The sequence below is a fragment of the Magnolia sinica genome, chromosome 10 (assembly GCF_029962835.1).
Source record: "Magnolia sinica isolate HGM2019 chromosome 10, MsV1, whole genome shotgun sequence".
Classification (NCBI taxonomy): domain Eukaryota; kingdom Viridiplantae; phylum Streptophyta; class Magnoliopsida; order Magnoliales; family Magnoliaceae; genus Magnolia; species Magnolia sinica.
The window spans coordinates 73,039,769-73,062,566 of NC_080582.1; the positions used below are offsets into that span (position 1 = coordinate 73,039,769).

General features: G+C 41.1%; 1 protein-coding gene across 2 annotated transcripts in view; it reads right to left on the minus strand.

Annotated features, from left to right (window-relative positions):
• LOC131216981 (transcription initiation factor TFIID subunit 5) overlaps nucleotides 1–22,798 on the minus strand; it is a 76,639-nt gene that overhangs the window by 31,852 nt on the left and 21,989 nt on the right. For both annotated transcript variants that reach the window (XM_058211636.1, XM_058211637.1), the window contains exon 9: nucleotides 20,715–20,866. In XM_058211636.1, the coding sequence (XP_058067619.1) occupies nucleotides 20,715–20,866 (152 nt within the window). The remainder of the gene's footprint in view (nucleotides 1–20,714; nucleotides 20,867–22,798) is intronic.

Here is a 22,798-nt window from a genome sequence, read left to right on the forward strand (position 1 = left end):
AGAAAAACGCAAAATTTTTATTAAGCTTCAATGAGAAAAAAAAAAAAACCTACAAGGGGTGCCTATTGATAGGAAAACCCTATACCCCAAAACTCGCACCATGTGAGCAACCTATTACTTGGCGATGAAGTAAATAAAAATAAAAATTAATCAAAGAAATCTAAACCATCTATGATACTCTAAATAACATTAATAAGCAAAACCTAAAATATGAGTTTAATCAGACTAGTGGGTCATGATCATGAGATCTCATGATGGGCTTTACTTGACTATCGAGCCCACTCCAACGAACAAAAACTCCGTCTTCTAGCTAGGAGGCCCTCCTTGCACGTCATCATCAATCCAGATCGACAGTGGAGCCCTCCTTGCGTACGTGCGTGGGAGGCGGCGTGCGTGTGCGTGTGCATGTGGGCGTGATGTCCCTATCAACTCTTCCTGGCTGCGAAGATTTCACCACTAGCGAAACAAAACTCCTAAACCGCTCCAAGATGTCAGGATTAAGTCTCTGAAGCTCCTCATCAGTGAGTCACGTGCTGTCTGAAGCTGGGCCTGACTTCTATTTAACCGGTACTTCTGAAACCCGTCGTCCGACGTTGAAACTATCTGATGGTCCAAAATATCCTCTATTTCCTCTCTGGGTGTGTGAAGGTTAGGTATGGGAGGTAGAGGCTGTGAAGAAAAGTTGGGAAGAGGTCATGTATCAAGGGACAGATCTGGGGAATCAAGCTGGGTGGGCGAAGGCCGGACAAAGTATTAGGGGTCCCCTAAAAACAAGTAGATCCTCCACATTAAATGTGAAACTAATTCGCATGGAAGGTGGAAGATCCACCACATACGCATACACATTGAGACCATTTCGTTTTATAATTTTAAAGGGTCCAGCGCTACGCGCATGTAATTTACAAACGGCCCCCTGAGGATACCACTCGAGCCTAATGCGAACCATCACAGAGTCCCCTACATTGAATTCATTGAAGCATTTATGTTGGTCTGCAGAAAATTTGTAATGTTCATTACTAGTAATGATCTTTCGCCTGATTTCTTGATTCAATGAATGGATGTGATGCGCAAAAGACTCTGCAGACTCTGATGGCCTATGGGACAATGACATAGGGATAAGATCAATAGGCTTCCTAGGCTTGTAACCAGTAACGACTTCAAAAGGACTTAGACCTATGGACCTATTAACAGAACTATTGAATGCAAACTCGGCTATGGGTAGTACAGCGTCTCATGTCCTGCTATGCTCCCCCACTAAGCATCTGAGCAAACTCCCTAGGCTCCTATTAACAACCTCAGTCTGACCATCGGTCTGAAGGTGGTAGGCAGAAGAAAATTGGAGCACAGTATTCATCATGTGCCATAGTGTCTTCCAAAAGTAACTCATAAATCGCACGTCAAAGTCAGACACTATGGTTTTTTGGTAACCCATGTAGTTGGACGACCTCACTAAAGAACAACTTGGCAACATTTGATGCATCGGAGGTCTTAGAACAAGGAATGAAGTGGGCCATTTTAGAAAAACAGTCCACAACAACAAATACAAAATTGTGTTTCCGAATAGTTTTGGGAAGTCCAAGCACAAAGTCCATACTGATGTCTTGCTAAGGGATGAATGGGACTGGCAAAGGTATGTATAATCCTATATTTTGTTTCTTTTGTTTTGCCAGTTAACAAGTAAAACATTGGTACTCCACAGGGGCAGTGGTCTTGTCTCGACCGAAATGACCCACGACCCCTCCTGAATGTAACTCCCAGACAAGAAAATCGCGGAGGGAGGTGCGTGGTGTGCACAAGCGATCACTCCTAAACAAATATCCGTCTAAAATCAAATACTCATTGCGACTCTCTAACAACGACGCATACACAACTCTAAAATCTAAGCACTCATAATAATCTTCTTTAATGCGCTCGAGGCCCATAACTTCAACGCTCATGGAGTTGAGTAATGCGACTCAACGCGTCGGTAAGCTTATTCTCTATGCCGGCCTTGTGCTTAAGCACAAAAGTGTACTCTTAAAGGAATTGAACCCACTTGACATGCCTAGGGTTTAATTTCTTCTGAGAGTTCAGATATCTCAAGGCTCATGATCTTAGAATATTTCGAATTATTGTGGCAATCGGTAATGACGCCAATGGCGCAGTGATTGCACTGCCGCATAGAATTCCTTGTCACAGGTGAAATATCTTTGTTTCGCCTCATTCAGTTTCTCATTAAAAAAGGCGATAGGGTGCCCTTCCTGACTAAGTACTCATACGCCGACTCTTGACGCGTCACATGCAACTTCAAAAGCTTTTTAAAAATCTAGAAGTCACGTGACCGGAGCTTCAGTCATCTTGACCTTTATCTCCTTAAAGGCCTTCGAGGCTATTTTTGTCCATTGAAACTCTCCCTTTTTTATGCAATCCGTGATGAGAGCCATAATGGAACTGAATCCTAGAATGAACAGCCTATAGAAGGTGGCTAAGCCGTGAAAGCTGCATACCTCATGAATATTGCGGGGTTCAAGCCAATTGACAATGGCCTTGACCTTCTCGGGATCCACCGATACACCCTCAGCTGACACAATAAAACCTAAGAAGATCACACTACTAGACAAAAATGCACAATTCTTTAGGTTAGCATGCAACTTCTCGACCCTAAGGATCCCACAAACCTGCCTCATGTGGTTGAGGTATTGCTCATTGGTCATGCTATAAATCAAGATATCATCAAAGTATACAACCAGGAACTTCCCCATGAAGGGCCTCAACACTTGGGTCATCACATGCATGAAAGTGCTTGGGGCGTTAGTTAACCCAAAAGGCATAACTAGCCACTTGTATAACTCATCCTTTGTCTTGAAGGCCGTCTTCCACTCATCACCAGGGCGTACACGGATTTGGTGATAACCACTTTTGAGGTCAATTTTTGAGAATATAGCAACATTGGCCATCATATCCAACACGTCATCAAGACGCGGTATGAGAAACCGATACTTAACTGTGATTTTGTTGATGGCCCTACTATCAACACACATCGTCCATGTGCCATCCTTCTCAAGTGTAAGAAGGGCGGGCACGACACACGGGCTCATGCTCTCTCGAATGAAACCCTTCTCTAGGAGCTCGTCAATCTGTCTCTTCAACTCAGCGTGCTCCTTTGGATTCATTCTGTAATGCGGGAGGTTTGGTAGAGTCGCCTTAGGGATTAAATCAATGGCATGTTGTATATCCCTCATAGGGGGAATTTCATTCGGTAAATCATTAGGAAAGACATCACAAAACTCATGTACTACCTGAATGGCCTCGGTGGGTAACTCTACACTAGCCTCTAGTACACTCTCCCTAGCCACAAGGGCGTATACCATCGAGTCCGCCTCCGTTTCTCGCTCAAAGTCTTTGGCATTCAGAATATGGAGATGTTTGGACTTGGACTTCAACTCCTTCAATTCTTTTGAGCCGTTTACACCACTCTATGGTGGACTCCTTTCCAGTAGTGTTCTTGGGTGGCAATGGATTTAGCTTGACCTTCTTACCCTCGAACCAGAATGTACACACATTTGAACGACCAAATATGGTAACAACCCTGTCATAGAGCCATGGTCTACCCAAAATGATATGGCCAACATCCATGGGAACAACATCACACCAAAGTGTCTTTATATGACCCAAACTAGATCAGAACAAGACAACGGTGCGAAACTGGAATGGAAGTTTCATCAACCCAAAAGACTCTGTAGGGTTGAGGATGGTCTTTCAGCTTTAAGCCCAAACAGCTCACAGTGCTAGTCGATGCCACATTGGCACAACTACCACTATCCACGATCATCTTACAGATCTTTTCTCCACACTTTGCATAAGTATAAAAGATCATATTACGACGCCAATCGTTAGTATTCTTGGCTTGAGCAAAGGCGCAACGCACAACAGCGAGAGTCGCAGACTCTTGCACCCCCTCTTCATCATCACTAGGGGTTTCTACTGACTCGTATTCTTCCTCCTCACTGTCACTCTCTAAGGGCACTATTTTTACTTGCCCATCAATAAGGAATACTTTGGTGCCCTCTCTCATGATGCACCAACGTACAAAGTGACCAAACCCCTGACACCTAAAACACCTAGTTGCTCCACTTCCACGTGAGCAAGACCCGACAATTTCTTTACCCTTATCATCGTTAGGCCTAGGTTGAAAATTATTAGAAGATTTGTTCTGGTACCCAGTGTTAGGTTTAGCCCCAGAAGGGTTGGCCTTAACGCTAGAATCGCAAAAGTCAAATCGCCTTCCCACAGATGCCTTCAGGTATTGCTCGACATCTAACACTACTTGATACAACTGCTCAATAGTGTTTATATCTTTAGCGAGCAATTCTCTCCTAATGTCAGGACCGAGGCCCGTTTTAAAATGAGCAAGGGTGAGTACGGGGTCCTCATCAACCTCGCAGCGGGTCAAGTACTCTACAAACTTCTCAATGTAGTCAGCAACACTCATGGAACCCTATCGAAGAGACTACCACTCCTCAACCAAACGCAAGTGATAAGAGAAAGGGAGGTACTTCTCTTTAAGTGTTTCTTTCATTTCTCCCCAATGGACTATTGAGAGTTCCCTCGTTCTTTCTTTCTTTCGCTCTACCGTCGCCCAAAACCTCTTTGTTTGGCCCACAAGCTTCATCTTGGCGAATTAAACTCGTCAAACATCTGACATGTCATATCACTCAAAATAGTGGTCCATATCCGCCAACCAATTGAAAAAGGCTTTAAGGTCTAAGTGGCCATCAAATGTAGGGGCATTTACTCTAACTCCCTTGAGGAGTTGCGCGTCTGGGTCATATTGGTCATGATGTCCCTCGCAGGGTGGGTGCACAGGTGCGCGCCCATGACCAACTCCTTGGCCGCCTTCATTCCTTGGTCTAACCTCCTAACCACCTGCCTGAGATTAGACATCTTCCTCAATGGTGGGGTTTGCCCCAAGAGAGGCCTCTAGTTGGGTAACGCGATCATTAAATTGGTCAAGACATTGATCTATGCATTGTTCCAAGCACTTACTCAAAGAATCAACCTGCTGGGTTAACTTGTTCACTGATTCTTGCAGTTGCTCCATGTTTAGTATAGGGTGCAAACCAAAACCACAACCCGTATGTGTGGGCATACAACTGCTAACTCCACCTAAGGACTTTCTACTATGACTATATGCAACTAAATGAGACTAAATGATCCTATGAGACTCTATATGAGGGAAACCACGCAGTGCTACTAAAATCCAGCAATATAGCTGTCACAATAAGGGAATAACAAAAGTTACAGCAATGTGAATTGCTAGCTTCCTGGTAACAGAAATTTCAACAACTAATACCAGTAACTACGAACTTCTAAATAGTTATATATGATGAAACTGGATGCATGATGGACATAAACAAACTACCCTAAACATGTAATGCATTCCCCTATAAGAACCCTAGGCTCTGATACTAAATTTGATGCAGGACATGAAAATTAAATATGATATGCAAGATCTCAGGCTTTAGATTATACTAATTCAGAAACAATCACATAAAATTCCACATCTCACACAAAAGTTCAAACATTCAAGCAAGGGGAATCTGTGCAGGTCCAAGCCTACATAGGTTAGGGCTGGATCAGTAAAACTATGGACCAAACGATACTAAGGGAAGTAAAATCATCCACACATACACAGCAATCAGTCCCTAATCCAAAGGATTCGCTGATTCCAATTCATAGAACCCTAGGGTGAGAAAAGGGGAAAATAAATTGAAAGTAATGCAATCGAGGGTTAGAGTTAGGAAGAATATGTATGAGAGGAGTAATATAAGCAGAAATCTGAACCTAGAGATAGTCCCTGCGCGCGGACAGCAGGCCAGGCATGTCACACGTGCGCAAGAGTCTGGCCGCACGTGCGAGGGGGCGCCGAACGCGGAAAGCGCCTCCTTGGCTCTGGTCGGCCAAGGGAGGGCTTCAAAACCCCCAAGTTTCGTGTCGATTAGATGTGCAGTCTGTGCGTGGTGCTCCGCCGAAGTTTCAGCCCTCCTGCAAGGCCAGAATCTGGAATTCTACTGTAAAGAGGAAAACTGTTGCAATAAAGGACGGATTTGAAGCATGGATGGTGGTAGGAGATGAGAAATAGAGATGGTAGAGGATGGAGGTGAATCAGGATCGATATGGCTTCGCACCACGGTAGTTAGCCTTTCGATGAAGGAGGGCTTCACACCCAATTGGATTCCACAACTTGAGAACTTAGAAGATTAGAAAAACGCAAAATTTTTATTAAGCTTCAATGAGGAAAAAAAAAAAAAACCTATAAGAGGTGCCTATTTATAGGAAAACCCTATACCCCAAAACTCGCGCCATGTGCGCAACCTATTACTTGACAATGAAGTAAACAAAAATAAAAATTAATCAAAAAAATCTAAACCGTCCATGATACTCTAAATAACATTAATAAGCAAAACCTAAAATATGAGATTAATCAGACTAGTGGGCCACAATCATGAGATCCCATGATGGGCTTTACTTGACTATCAAGCCCACTCCAACGAACCAAAACTCCGTCTTCTAACTAGGAGGCCCTCCCTGGACGTCGTCATCAAGCCAAATTGACGGTAGGGCACTCCTACTTGCGCACGTGCGTGGGGGGCGGCGTGCGTGTGCATGTGCACGTGATGTCCCCATCGCTCTTCCTACAGCCCTTGACTTGACAACATGAAGGGCATCATACGGCATGCTCTTTGGTTAGTGGTTCCTTTTTAGGATCCACCTTGTCGGCTATTGTAAATCTTGTGCAGCCTAAATCAAAAAGGGAAGAGATGCATAGTTCATCTAGGGGTCCACCAAGGGCATTAGGAGAATCAACCATTGTCAAGGGTGTAGAGGCAAGCGAAGATCATAACACGTGCAGCGACAGCAATGCAGGAAGCCTAAGACCCAAGTGAGTCATCTTCCATGTGTTGGGCCGATAAAGCGGAAGAAATGTTGGCTCTCAAAAACATCGTTCTCAAGAGGATAGGAATAGTGACAAGGACAAGCAAATAATCATGTCCACAACTATGGTTGGTAAGTTGGTTAGCACCTGGTTCGGTGATGACATAGATAATTTTCAGCTTCTGTTCAAATATCAGGCGGAGAGAGAGTATATACCAACTCCATTAGCAGTGTAAAAGGTTTCAAACATGAAGCATAAAGGAGACTGATGCAGGACAATTAACCACTTGCTCTAAAAGCTCGAACTGATAGAGTGTGGAGAATTAATCCGTTTATCTCATGGCCCAAGCCCCACATCCCATGGGTTAGGATCTCGGCCGAACCCCCTCGTGGGCCGCACATCACATGGGTATCGCCTCACACGAGTGGCGCCTGCCTCACACGAGCCGCCCACCCCGAGTGTGCCCCTACATCCCACAAGCCACCCCATTCGAGCCCGGTGTGAAAATGCCCCAGCATTAGAGACAAGGGGGGAGGTGACAGTAAGGGTAATCTCAAAAGTTGCCCTTGAAGATAATCTCAGGTAATGTGTGGCATTTATTTCATCTAGAGAAGTGGACAACTATTAAAGAGGTTTGCCACTTCTAGAAGGCTAAATTGGTTGCCTTTCAAGAAACAAGATACAATCATTTAAGCTCTTCTTCAATCGGTTGTAAGGAAGCACTAATTCCAACTAGATTCAACTAGACTTTGTAAGCTCAATCAATGGCATACCGGTGGGAGGCCAAATGTCTTACAGAGAGAGGACTGAGGGGACTTCAACGTCATTTGGTTCAGGGTGGAGTTTAGGTGATTGGGTCAATCTTCATGAACTAATTGACTTGCCATTAGGGAGTTGTCAGTTCACTTGGACCAACTATCAAGCTAATCTAGCAATGTCTATGTTGGATAGATTTTTGCAATCGGCAAATTGGGAAGCACAGTATCCATGTGTCTACCAAATTGGTATCCCTCGCCCAGTCTTTGATCAATGCCTAGTTGTATGGTTGTAATGAGGTATGTTGGAGATCAAAACCATTTTGTTTTGAACTTATAGGGTTAAAAGAAGAGGGTCTATTGATAAGGTGAAAGAGTGGTGGAATTCCATGCAGATGAATGGATGGTTGGCTTCAAATTGGCAATGATATCAAGGAAACTAAAAGGGTTCACAAGGAATGGAAGGAGCAACTAGCAACGATGGGGAATGTTAAGGTAGAAAATCTTTTGGAGATTCAAGCTTTGGACACTAAACAAGAATCTGATCAGTTATTTGACAAGGAGAGAAGAAAACAGGCTACCTTGAAACAATGTTTTCAGTATCCTCCGATATCCCACAACATATCTATTATCCCAGCTGGGCAATACAAAATACAACTTTAATATTCATTTTTCATGGTATTATGCAATATATTGCACAATATCATGATATATCATGGATATCGCAACACCGTGCAATATATCCACACACCCCTTTTATAAATTCTTAATGTGTCATGTGATATATCGATGCCGAGCAAGGTGTTCCGTAACGGTAACAGTGGCCGTAACAGAAACGGGGCATAACTCCTTTTTTTAAAAAAATTGAAAAAACCCCCCAAAAAACCTATATTTGCCCTGTAATGTTGATTAAAAAATATGAAAAACCTATATATGTCCCGTAATAGACCATTATAGGGCTATTATGGCCTTTATAGGGGATGTAATGTGATATTAATGGCAATTACATGTCATTTTTTTCCATAACGGTTGTTACGACCGTTACGACCCCGTAACGTGTAATGGTTGCCACCGTTACCTTTACGTAACGGCCTTTACGGCACACCATGATGCCAAGTGCGATATCAAAAGGGATAAAAGGAAACCGGTGCTATTTTGTCTAGAAAATCCTCATAAATTCACCCCCAAAAAAAAAATGATGTTTTAAATAAATAAATAAAAAGCTTCTTCCTAGTACATTGTAAGGTGATTTCGACCAATCTACTCTAGTTTATTGAAAGAAAATATTCAAACTCTCCTTAATCACAATCAGAAACTTCCTAGGGCTGGATACTAAAAGGTGCATATTTTTTAGTTTTAATTCATTTTTTCATCTTTTATATGTTGTAAATAGTATCAAGTGGTAAGAAATCTATGATTCTTCATGTTTTAGATGAAAAAATATGAATTTGGATTTTCGATTTCAAGATTTGGGGGAGATGGGCTGAGTTGCAGAAAAATGGGGGGAAATCAAAATTTCTCCATTTTTTCCCAAATCAGTTGCAGACTTAGGGCCTATTTGATTTTCCAATTTCCTATGAAATGCAAGGTAAATGAGCCATCATTATCATTTCCATGTGTTTGTTTACATAGGAATTATGGCTCATAAATCGAGAGTCAAATACAATTGCAAAGGAGGTAAAGTAAAATGCAATCATCACATTTTCACATCATAAAACCACCATTTTTGCCACGATTCGAGGGTGAAACAAACAATGGAACAAAATCATCATTACAACCAAATGCATGTGATGTGAGTCGTGACCACACAATTACAAGACTAAATAATCATGACCTATTTACAATCATTTACTATAGTAATTGGAAAACCAAACACGGCCTTAGTGTCTAAACACGAAATCAAACATCTATATAACCCAATCTACACATTCTTGGCAATTTGGGGATTTTTCAGGAAAATTTTATTTTTAATTAAAAAATTAAAAATGTTAAAAAATTGAAATCCACAAGTATATGTCTATTTTTTTTTTTTACTTCTTTTGCTATTGAATGTAATGCTTGTGTTTCCATACATGGTTCTTACATTTATAAAATTTATGAATTGACTTTGAATATAGTTGCATCAAATCAGTCAAACAGCACATAAATTAGGACCCTATAAAAAGGAAACTTATCATGTGCACTTGTTTTTGTGATTTTTTTATTTCCGTGTATGTTGGTTTCTTTTTTAACATTGAAAAATCCGACCAATTTCCTTATGTTTCCCCATGTCTCCCAATAACAATGATAAATTACACGATACAACCGATATATCACATGTGATAACCAATATGTATCTATACCCCAAGGGTGTGATACATTGAGCAATAACAATACAGAAAACATTGCCTTGAAATCAGAATATGAGAAGAAAGTTAATCAGGAGGAAATTGTGTGAACACAGATATCGCAGATTTTTATTTTTTTTTGAAAAGTCACATATTATATTATATCAAAGAAGGAAAGGAACAAACGAAATAAAGAAGCCTGCATCGCCGAGGGAGCTACACAGGCAACTAAGATCCTAAAAACAGCAAATTATAGCCCTTTAAATTTTCTACATTAACAGCCCATTAAGCGACTAGAAATCTGGCTCTGGAAGCGACAGAGTCAGCTGATTTGAATATCCCGTTGAAACACCTGTCATTTCTTTCTTCCCAAACAGCCCACCAGACAGCGAGAATCGCCATTCTCCAAAGAGACAACTTCTTCTTGTCAAAATAAATGCCATGCCAAGCCTCTAGAAAAGTACCAATCGACGAAGGAGCTGTCCAGTTCATTTCAAATCGAAAAAGGATAACTTTCCAGATATGACTAATGAAGGTACAGTGAATAAATAGGTGATTCTTCATTTCCTCATTAGGGAGGATCATCCCTCTTTTACTCAAGTTATTGATCGTGAGGACTCTATTCTTGGCCACTAACCACATAAACCCTATTATCTTTGGAGGAGCTTTGTACTTCCATATCTTACTGGTGTAGATCTCTTCTTTCTTATCCGCCCCTTTATCAATACACCTGTAGAACGATTTTACCGTGAACTTTTTTGATTTGTGTTTGATCCAAACTAACTTGTCTTCATTTTCCGAATCTATCTTGACATTGTGACTACAATTTAAAAGCGCCATGTACTCTTCAACCTCGTTGTCAGGGAGATTCCTTCTGCACTCAACATTCCAGATTACCACTCCCCCATTCACAGAATAACTGGCTGCTACAGAAGTTTCCTGATTAGTCGTCGTGTGGAAGATGCGAGGAAACTTATCTTTTAGCACTCCGTCCCCTACCCAGGAGTCGTACCAAAAATTGATCCCATCTCCTCTCCCTATTGAGAAGCCGAGATGATTAGAGACTTCCACCTGAGTAGATAAGATCCCTTTCCACACCGCTGTAGATCTGTGTAAGGATGAAGGGTTAGTCCACCAGCCCCCTTTAGACAACCCATACTTTAGCTTTATTAGGGTGTTCCATAAACTACCATCTTCGCATCCCAACCTCCAAATCCACTTTCCTAGGAGAGCCCTATTCATTCTCTTAAGATCTTTTATACCGGCCCCTCCATCTTGGATATGCTTACACACCTCTTTCCAATTCAAAAGATGAAACTTCTTTTTATCTTCCTTACCGTGCCATAAGAAATTTCTCCTTAGCTTCTCCAATTTCTGTAAGATCGCACCCGGGAATGAAAACAACGACATAAAGTATAAAGGGAGATTCGTGAGGGCTGCCTTTATAAGTGTAATTCTTCCGCCTAGAGAGAGGAATCTACATTTCCATCTAGTGAGGTAAGACCCAAATCTGGAAATTACCTTATCCCACATGAATAACGGGGGTTTTCCAAAGCAGAGGGGGAGGCCCACAAATGTAGTCGGAAGAGAACCCACTTCACAACCAAACGAAACCGCAAAAGCCTGAACCTCTTCTTCCTCCATGTTTATACCAAACATTTTTTATTTAGCCATATTCACCTTGAGACCCGAGACCACCTCAAAACAATGGACTATCGTACGAAGATTGGAAACTTTTTCTTCCTCTGCTTTGCTAAATGTGAGAATATCATCCGCAAACGGAACATGCGAAATCGACCTATTCATGCCTTCAACATTGATGCCGTCAATAATGCCTCGATCTTGACCAATATCCAACATTTTTCAAAGAGCTTCCACCACTATCAAGAACAGGAAAGGGGATAACGGATCCCCCTATCTCAGACCCTTGGTGCTTTTGAAAAAGCCTTTAGGGGAGCCATTGATGAGAACAGAAAAAGAAGCAGAACTCACACATTCCCCTATCCATTTCCTCTAGCTGTCACCAAACCTCATCCGTTGAAGCATGTAAACCCCAATCAACATGATCGTAGGCCTTTTCGATATCTACTTTGCATAAGATACCTTTACGCTTGGATCTATGGATCGAGTCCACACATTCTAAAGCAATAAGAGCGTTGTCAATAATCTGCCTACCTGGAATGAATGCACTATGATTATCTGAAATGATCTTCCCTAACACCCCTTTCAATCTTGAAGCTAGAACTTTTGCCAGGATTTTATATGGGCTGCCAATTAAACTGATCGGCCTAAAATCTTTTAATGAATCTGCACCTGAAAATTTTGGAATAAGAGCAATGAAGGAAGCTCCTAACTCTTTTGATAACCGACTTCTATCAGAAAATTCTTGCACATAGTCCATCATGTCACCCTGTATTGTTTCCCAAAATGATTGGAAAAAAGCCATTGGGAATCCGTCTGGCCCGGGAGCTTTATTGCCTCTAAGATCATCCAAAGCCCCTTTCACTTCCTCTACTGAAATTGGAGAATCCAGTCCTTTTGCTTCTTCATCAAAGATTCTAGCAAACTGTAATAAATCTAGCCGAGGTCTCTTCCAGTTCTCACCCCTGAGGAGGTCACTGAAATGACGAATTGCCTCTTCGGATATGAGTGGTTGATCTTCAGAACACTGCCCATTCACCATCAAACTGCTAATTTTATTCCTTCTGGCCCCCGCACTTGCTATAGAGTGAAAAAAAAAATGAGTATTTTTGTCACCTTCTTTGATCCACCTAACTCTTGATTTCTGTCTCCAAGAGATTTCATCCTCCAAAACTCTAGCTGAATATATTTGGATATGCTGCATTTTCCTAACTGATCTCTCAACTGTCATTTGCCCAACTTCCCCTTCCTTGTCCAAAGCATGAATCTCAGATAAGATCTCCTCTGTCTTAATATCCCTCTTTCCAAGCAGTGTTCTTCCACTCTTTGATCTTAATCTTAAGCAGCTTTAACTTTCGAGAAAGTCTATAACCTGCGAAGCCTACCACCTTGAAATCCCCCCACCACTCTTAAATAAGCTACTAGAATCCCTCTATTTTTAACCACGCCATGTCAAATCTGAAGGGTTTTGGGCCCCAGTTCTTATCATCAACAAAGAGAATGATCGAGCTGTGATCTGAAGTGGGCCTGGGTAGGAAAGACTGCTCTATCAAAGGGAAAACATCTATCTATTCATTCAAGACGAGAAATCGATCGAGTCTAGACATGGTTGGGATCGCTCTCACATTTGACCATGTGAATCTGGCCCCCAAGAGAGGAAGATCTAGCAATCCTTGATCCTCAATCCAGTTAGAAAAAGTTGTCATACTTGAAGTGTTTATTCTACCATTTGATTTCTCGTCAGCATAATGAACTATGTTAAAGTCTCCCCCAATGCACCAAGGACCTGTGAATTTTTTGCTGGATTCTGTCAATTCCTTCCAAAAATCTACTCTCTTGCCTTCTTCATTAGGGTCGTAGACCGAGGAGAGTAAACAAGAGTAATCAGAGGTAGCATCCTTTAGAATAACCGATATTGAGTAGACACCTTTCCAGGAGTCCAGGAGGATCCAATCTGAAGACTTCCAAGCGACCAAAATTCCACCCGCACTTCTGATAACATCCAACGATTCCCATCTGGCATCTTAAGCTTTCCAAATAGACCCTATCAGTTGATCAGTGATCTCCTACACCTTTGTTTCCTGGAGACAAACGATGTCCACTTTACCTCTACCGCAGACATCCTTTATAATTCTTCTCTTTTTTTTGGACCCCAATCCTCTCACATTCCAAGATAAGATCTTCATATGGAAACCACACTGCCCTGATCTCCCTGTAGCCCAATTGACGCAGAAATCTCTCCCAGGTCTGCCCCTACTCTCAACACAGTTGAAGAGTGCGATAAAATCTTTAGGGTGATCTCCAAACAACAACCCAATCGATCTTCCCACGTCCCATGGCGTCTCTAATCCATTTCTTCTTCTAAATGGCTCCTATAATCTTTGCTCTATGTTCCTCAGTGTCTGCATTCTACCCCTATTGAATTCCCATTCTGATCTGGAGAGGTTCGACAATGATAATCGCCTCGTCCATGTCTTCTCTGAAAAGGTCTATTAGATCTTTCAATAAATCTGAATCCCGGCAAGAGGAAGAACGAGGAGACAGACTATCTGGAGTATCAGCACAATCTGAGTACCAAGGAAGATCTGTGTCTGGCGCGCAGAACGCTTCGTCATCAACTAAAGGGGCTGATGCCTCCGAGAGCGAGCTCGTACGAGCCCCAGCCATCAGGCTTTGAAAATTTTCTTCTTTCTCTAGAGGTGGGCATTGAGTCGAGTCTAGTCGAGGTGGCCAAGCTCGGCTCGGCTTGTCCATGGTGTACTCGAGTTCGAGCTCGAGCTCGGCCTCGAGCTCAACATTAAAGCTTGGCTTGTTCGCCAAAGCTGTCGAGTCGAGTTCAAGTCGAGCTAGTGGTTCGAGTTGAGTCGAGTTTACCTCAAGTCGAGCTCGAGCTCGTTCATATCATCATATATCTTAAGTTCTTATAATTTTGGCTAAAAAATACAAATTAAATGTCTCATATGCTAATGCCACATTACTAAGACAAATGATAAACCTCTAGATACTATCAATACCATACCACAAAAACATAATTTGTCCTCAACAATCAACATCAACATCAATTCGAAATAGTTAAAATATATCAAAAATTATAAATCCGTTTATGAAAATTTTTAAAGCTTTCATTCCTTTAAGCATTCTGGCCCACGTTTTCAATTTCATTGTCCTTTTCATACTCTTCAACATCGAAAGTGTTACCGCCCCAAACTGGATGCAACTAATCTTGCGTACATATCAGTGCTTCAACTGTATTCGAGGCGAGTGAGCTTCAATACTTGCTAACTACCCTGCTGCCAATGCAAAAAGCTGATTCTGATGCCACAGTCGAAATTGGAATTGATAAAATGCCCTGTGCCATCAACGAAAGTTTAGGGTATTCACAAGCTCAAGACTTCCACCATTGCAAAACATCGAAATCATTATCTTTTATCCTTATGACCGGTTCCTTTAGATACTTGTCCACTTCGGATTCAGTTTTCTGCGTCTCCGTTTCTTCTTCGTCTAAAAAAGACAAAGTCACGAAGTCGATCACCCACAGTAGAAGAACTATCCATAGTTTGAGAGATACCTATTGCACTCGATGTTTCGCCCGAATTATCAACATATGATGCGAACAGCTCTTCAATTGCAGCATTAATAATGGCGGTCTCCACTGAAACTCTTTCGGAACTGGAATAAAGCGATCTGAAAACAAATCTAAGCATTGCCATCTTGTATCGTGAATCCAGGACAACTATAATGGCCATTAACAAGTGGCATTGAACCCAATACTTATCGAATTTCAACTGCATTCCTAGAGCCATCGCTTTTAAAAATTCCGGACTATCAACAGTACATTTTTTAAGTGCGTTCATAATGAAAATAATTTCAGAAAGAAATTGATTTGTCGTGGGAAACTTATTTCCTGAAAAAATCTCCGTGCAGTAATAAAAAACTTTGAGAAACCGATGAACATCTTCAGCTTTCTGCCAGTCTTCATCACTTGGCACGTATGCGTACATTTTATTGTGCACCGCAAGTTCAGGGAATGCAACTTTAAATTGTAAAGTCATATCCAAAATTTCATAAGTGGAATTCCAGCGAGTGCAGTCATCTTAACTTCAACTACTGTTTAGATTTCAAATCCAAACGTTGGATTACATCATTCCACATACTCAAGTCTTAAAGGTGACCCCCTTATATATTTAACGTTATCTCGTATGTTTGCAATCGTTGAATCAATTGCTTTCAGCCCTTCTTGCACAATCAAGTTGAGTATGTGAGCACAACATCTAACTTGGAATATTTTACCTTTGAAGAATAAATTTCCAGCAACCTTGAACTGAGTACGCAGGAAAGAAATCAACGTATCGTTGGACGAGGCATTATCTAAAGTAATTGAAGAAATTTTCTTTTCAATGCCAAAACAGTTGTAAATGCAATCGGACAGTACCACACCGGTATGAGGAGAAGCGTGGCTGAAAACATTGCCTTCAGATATCACGGATTATGGCTCAAGGAACTATACCAATTTATTTCACAGGATAGCTAATGCAAGGAGGAAAAATAGATTTCTCAGTCTAATTATAGATGGGGAATGGTGGAGGAGAATATGAAAAAAAAAAAAAAAAAAAACTTACAACAGGGTGATTGATTTTTACACCAATACCTTACAAAAGATGGGTGGGTCAAGCTAAGGTTGGATCAAATACAGTTTGATTGTATATCAGAAGAAGAAGCCCACTTATTGGAGAGGTTGTTTGAGGAGGAAGTCAAGATGGCGCATTAGAACTCAACCGGGATAAATCCAAAGGCCCAAAACATTTCCCTTAGCATTTTCCCAAGTTTTTTGGGATCTTGTGAAGAAACCCTTCCTAAAATTTGTGGTTGTTTACATAGACAAGGGAATAAAATCTATGTTAGGAAGAGTAGTGTAGACGGGCTACCCTTGGCATGGACTTGCCAAGCATTTTGCTTTACTACGAAGCAAATGAAGGCCTTAAATAGCAATGCATGCGAAGCTGGTCGTTGGTGCAGGCGCGTTATGATGAAAGGCTGCTAGCATGGACGCGCTAAACATGAGGGTTGCTAGGACACTGACGTGGACGCGCACCGAGTTTCCTCCTTGTGGGTGTAGATGCATCAAGCCAGTGAAAGATGTCTTGCCATTGGCACAGGCACACAATGGTTGGTGACCAATGATTTTCCGACACATGCCTGTGCTTGCTTTGAGTGCGTGACAATTGTCACCTGACACCTGGTGTCTATCCAACCTATCCAAAGGCGACACATATCCGTTAAGCCCTTAGTCTCACCTATAAATACCCCAAGGGGGGTTTCATTTAGTACTTTTGCATCCTTAAACTTTGAAGCTCTCTTTTCAAGATCCCCCGAAAGCCATCCCTTACTCCCAATACTTTCCTTCTCAGCTTCCCAAGTTGTGCATGCCCGCACTTAAGTGAGATTTAAACAGTTTTGTCTATCAAGTCCCAAGGATGTGTTTGGCGTGTCCATCACAACCACTCATTGGACGCATGATGCACCTCAAGAGTTGCAGCATCGCCCAAAGGGTCGCGCACTCCATCCTGTTGCACGCGATATCCCTTGTTAACTCCTTGTTACTTCACAGTGCATTCAATTATTATGTTTGATGAAGCAATCCTTGGGATTTCCATCTCTTAGGCAACGTTCTATGTATAGCCAACGGTTCACATTCACTCATGTTCCTCGTGATCCAATCCACATTTCTTTTGGGAAGACAGCACCTTCATTGTCCTATTGTATCAAGGTGTCCCGTATCGGTATCGGTTGGCATAACGGTGCCCTCCGAAACTGATACGGATACGGGGGCGTAACGGCCCATAACGGCGCAAAATTATTTTTTTTGCCAAAAAAATATGAAAAAATATGGATCAAATCCGGAATATTCTAAGCATTCCAAATATGCATTCATTTATGAATTGGAACATGTTTATAGTGGTGTAATGGTCCACTCTTTGATGAGAAGTTGTATCAGACTGTCTGATGAATTTATGAACCAGATAACCTGAATTTGACTACAAAATTCATATATTTAATTTTCTAAATATCTAATTTATATACTTAACAACTTGATATCATTTCTCCCAATAGTTCTTTTAAAAAATGAAATTAAATTTAGGTAGATGGCGTTGCCAATTTGGGGCTGACTTGGAGGACCAATCTATGCAACAAATCAGCCTCAAATTCATGCAATTTATTGTCATTATCCCACTTATGAATTGGTGGACATTTATTGGATAGTGAATCATGAAAAAAAAATCAAAAGACCCTATTTTAAAAAATAAAAGTCCACAAATTAACAATTAAAACTATTCAAACAATTTGATTTTGGCATTGTGAGTTAGCAATTGTTGTCCATAATTTAATTGCTAAATTTTAAGTTAATATATGTCTGGTGTACAATTTTTTAAGGCTCAAATTAGGTAAGACTCGGATTGTGAAGTGTAGCACATGTGTCAAACTTTTTTGGGCCCCACCCATGATGAATGTGTTATATCCACACCGTCCATTCATTTTGCCAAATAATTTTAGGGCATGAGCCCAAAAATGAGGCACATCCAAAGCTCAGGTGGACAGCACCATAAGAAACAACAATAATGTTCACCATTAAAAATTTATTTGGGGCTACAAAAGTTTTAGATCAAGCTGACATGTGTGTTTTCTCTTCATCTGTTTCCTATGGTGTGGTCCACCTGAGATTTGGATATTATTAATTTTTTAGATCCTGACTTAAAATGACGTGACAAAATGGACGGACGACATGGATAAAATATATACATCATGGTGGGGCCCACTCAGGTCTGATCTGATCAGATCAGATTGGATGGAAAATAAATGTTACCGTGGGCCCTATGAATTGTTTAACGGTAAAAATATTATCTCCGCTGCTATTTTTGGTGTGGTCCAGATGATCTTGAGATATAATTCATTTTTTGGATAGTGCTCTAAAATGATCTCTGAAAATAGATGAACGGTGTAGATGTAATAAATACATCACTGTGGAGCCCATATAACTTTGATCTCCTTTGAACCGTTCGTACAACTCGGAGCTCGAGGAGTGTCAGCGCATGTCTTAGCGTGACACGTACCTACAGCTAGCTGCTAGCTGGTGCGTGGTACGCCTAGAAAAAAAAAAAGAGGGGGGGAAACCGAAAAGAAAAAAGAGGGAAAGAGGGAGAGAGAGAGAGAGAGAGAGAGAGAGAGAGAGAGAGAGAAGAAGAAGAAGAAGAAGAAGAGGAGGAAGAAGGCCGCAGCTGCCTGAGAAGAGGAAGAAGAAGAAGAAGAAGAAGAAGAAGAAGAAAAGAAAGGAAAAGAGGTACGGTTTTTTTTTTTTCAAGGCCCGTAATAGCTGTTACGGGTCAGTAACGGCCGTTACGCCCGTAACGGGCCCGTATCGGCCAATACGGGTACAAAAACTGGGAACGACCGATACAGCCCCGTATCGCGAAACGGGTACCACCGTTACCGATACGTATCGGCCGTTACAACCGATACATATCCGATTTGGGATACCTTGTATTGTATGCTTCCTAATCCAATATTGTATCTACAATGTTTAGGCAACTGCTTTGATAACACCCTAAGCCAAACACCCACTTCATGACATGATGGTCCAACGTCATCCATCTTCTATGCAACGATGCATTCATCTTCAAAGACAGCCCTATGCTCCGTCTTGAATCCCAGCACACTTAACTAGTACTTTCTAACATCCTCGATACTCTATACTAGAATGGGCAAATATTAAAATATTGTAATGGTATTCGTCGTCCTACCATATAGGTCGTGGGGGTCAAAGCTAATTGCTTGAAGCCTACCTCAAGGACTATTTGTGTATGCTCCAGACATCAGGTGGAAGAACTACACTTGCACAAACTTGTATCACACACATAAGCACAGGACTGCTTCATCCTTGGAATCCTTCCTTCGTCATTAATCATCATACAGACCAGACTGACTCGCTCTTTCAAGTCATTGTCTTATAATCAAATGTTATTCCCATGTAATGTAAGTAAAGACTTGTGCCAAACCAGAACCTAGAATGTAAGCAGATCTCAGATCATTACTTCAAGGTTACTTAAAGCTTTCTAGTGTAGTATGATCTCTCTCTTTCTTATGTGTGTTTCAGCAATGTCTATAAACACAATATGAATGTCTATGGAGATCATATCAATCGAAACACATAAACAGTAGCCGAGTTTTATAATAGACGGAAACTATCTTCAGAGCTGGGAGCTTTTTCATCACTTTCATTCCTAGGATGTGAAGGAATCCTTGAAGGACTTTAGATCTATAGGTCTCATTGAGAGCCCATCAAAATCTTGGTGAAAATGTTGGTGGGAAGACTTGGGAAACTCCTTGTTGGATTCTCTCTTTAGTCTCATGGGGCTTTTCTCTTCAATAGACAAATTATCAATGGCGCTTTGGCGGCACACGAATGAATGTCAGGTCTTATTTGCATTCTAGATTCGGAGAAAACGTATGCCAACACAAAGTAATTGGGATAAGGCTTAGATGATGATGATGATAATTTGCAAAAGCATACGACCATGTAAATTGGAATTTCCTTCAATATATGCTTTGCAGATTAGGGTTTGAGTGAGATGGAGAAAGTGGAAGGATGGATGAATTTAAGCTCTGTTTCTTTTGTTTTGTTGTGAGCTTTCTTTTGTTTGGTTTCAACAAAATGAAGTCACCATCCAAAAAAAGTCATGTTGGAACCTGAAAAACACTAGGCCTGAGGATTAATCGAATTTTACAATGTCAAACATTGCCTAATGAGTCAAAGTCAAACTAAAACACAGATATGCTTCAACATGGACTTATTTCATAACTGCAACTTAGATGAGAGTTGATGTTTTATAATTTTTTTTCTCTTTCTAGTGACAATCTTTATGTTGATAAAAGCACATTTTAAATTAGAAACCAAGTTGTTAAAAATAAAAATAAAAAATCTTCTAAAGCCTTAAAAAAATACACCAAGGTCCAAGTAATCCTAGCAAATGTTCTGTATTTATGTAAATTATATTTGAAATAGAAGAATTTGGAGAATACATTGTGGGCAAGGCCAGCTCTGGTTTCACTCGAGGAGCCATGGAAATAGTGTTTGTCTCGGAGCGAACACTTTTTCCAGTTGCACCAACATTTTTGTCCTTCTTCAACTTCTTGATAGAATTTCCTTGCTTTCCTCCCTCCGGTAATTTCTTCTGAACAATAAAACCATATATCAGAATTTAAAGGATGGATTGGATTGATGTCCTCATGATAAACAATTGAAATTAGTGCCCCTCGCTATGTTAGGAAAGCAGTTCCATGACTTCAGTGTGAAATATGCAATCAAATAGAGGGAGCAATATGTAGTAATATCGATAAAAGGAACACTTGGGCCAGATCCAATATAAAGCTTTGTAAGCCTCACGTACAAAATGCATCTAAGTATGTCTAAGTGCATTTAAGTTATTTTAAGTACATGATTGTAAGTGCATCTAAGTTCAACCAAGTGCAATTCACTTAGATGCACTTACAATGCACACTTAGGTGCACTACTGCACTTCGCACTTTAATGCACTCAGATGAACTTTGTACATTAAGCGTAACATGCAAAGAATTGTATTGGATCTGGCCTCATGGAACATTACATCAGCAGGCATCCAATGGCCTTTTTACTACTAGCATAATAATTCAAAATGTGCAATCTATGCAGCGTGGAATCATCCATTAAAATACAAAACAGAAACATTAGACTAAATGTTACAAACTTAGAAAGCCACTTTGTATACTCACAAGTCACAACAGTGAGGCTCTCAACATGAAAGCTAGATGAATAGGCTCTCAACATGAAAGCTAGATGAATTTCAAGTATAAAATGCAACATTGAAGCAATGGATAATGGTGAATCTTCACAAGGGCACCAATGTATGAATCAAGGTGCACAGAGAATTCAGCAGGGCTGGTATTCAACAAAATAGTTGCTATGATTATCAAGTGGGCAAGCCAAGACAAGTGCTCCAGTGGGATTCAGTGGGCACTTCTATTCCAAGTTCCAACTACGATACTGTATTGCAGCAAAGTTGAGGAAGCCTTCTGTGGAATGGAGTTGCCTTCCAAGGGCCTGGTTTAAACTAAACTTCGACATAGGGCTGGCAATGGGCCAGGCCTGGGGCAGGCAAAATCAATATTTTGAATAGGCCCCACCTGACCAGTTCAAAATACAGGCCTGAACCATCCCCAGGCCTGCCCATCGCAAGGACTACACCAAAGAGTGCTCTAGGGGCAACCCAGGTCTGGCAAGATGTGGTGGAATAGTCAGAGAGTTAGATCTCTACCACACTAGAGTTTTATGATGATCTCAGTATCAGTGATTCCAACTTCAAAAAAAATGCATGGCCCAGGGGTTAGGATCATCACACAAAGACAGTTAAGCTCAGTACTAATTGAATAGGGATCTGAGAAATGTAGTTAATTGGATTATGGTCGATTGCTTCCATCGGCAGGTGGTGAACGAAATGGAGGAAGAGAACAAGGATCTGAGAAACGTAGTTAATTGGATTATGGTGGATTACTTCCCTCGGCAGGTGGCGAATGAAATGGAGGAAGCTACTCAGTTAGTAGCATTGGTGAATGTGGTTTTCTCCCATGTGCATCACTCACTGAATCAGAGGGTGGATGCTCCTACAGAGGAGTGAGTGCAGCCGTGGGGCATTAGAATTACAAATTACAGCCGGGAAAGGATAGTTGCTACATGACTTTCATGGGGTCTAGGCTTGGGAGTTGTAAGTTTTTCCTCTCTTTTTTTTGTAGTTGTAATTTTTCATTGGTCGGGCTTTTCATTGCCCATTTGTTCAGGGGTGTATCTTCATTTTTTTCCTTCTAATATATGATCATTGATCAAAAAAAAAAAAAAAAAAATCCTCCCCCAAGCTCCTCGACACTATCCTTCACAAAGCATTCAGTGTTTTAGGGCCAAGGGCTTATCTCTCTCCTAAACGACATCCCACAATCGAACCTTATTCCCACTTTTTACCATACCCCATCTTATGAGTTCTACTCCAAATGGCGGAAGTATTATGTTTCGCCTATTCTATTTCCCACCCACCATTGGTGACACCCTACTGCCTCCCACAACCTTGCTCCATGGA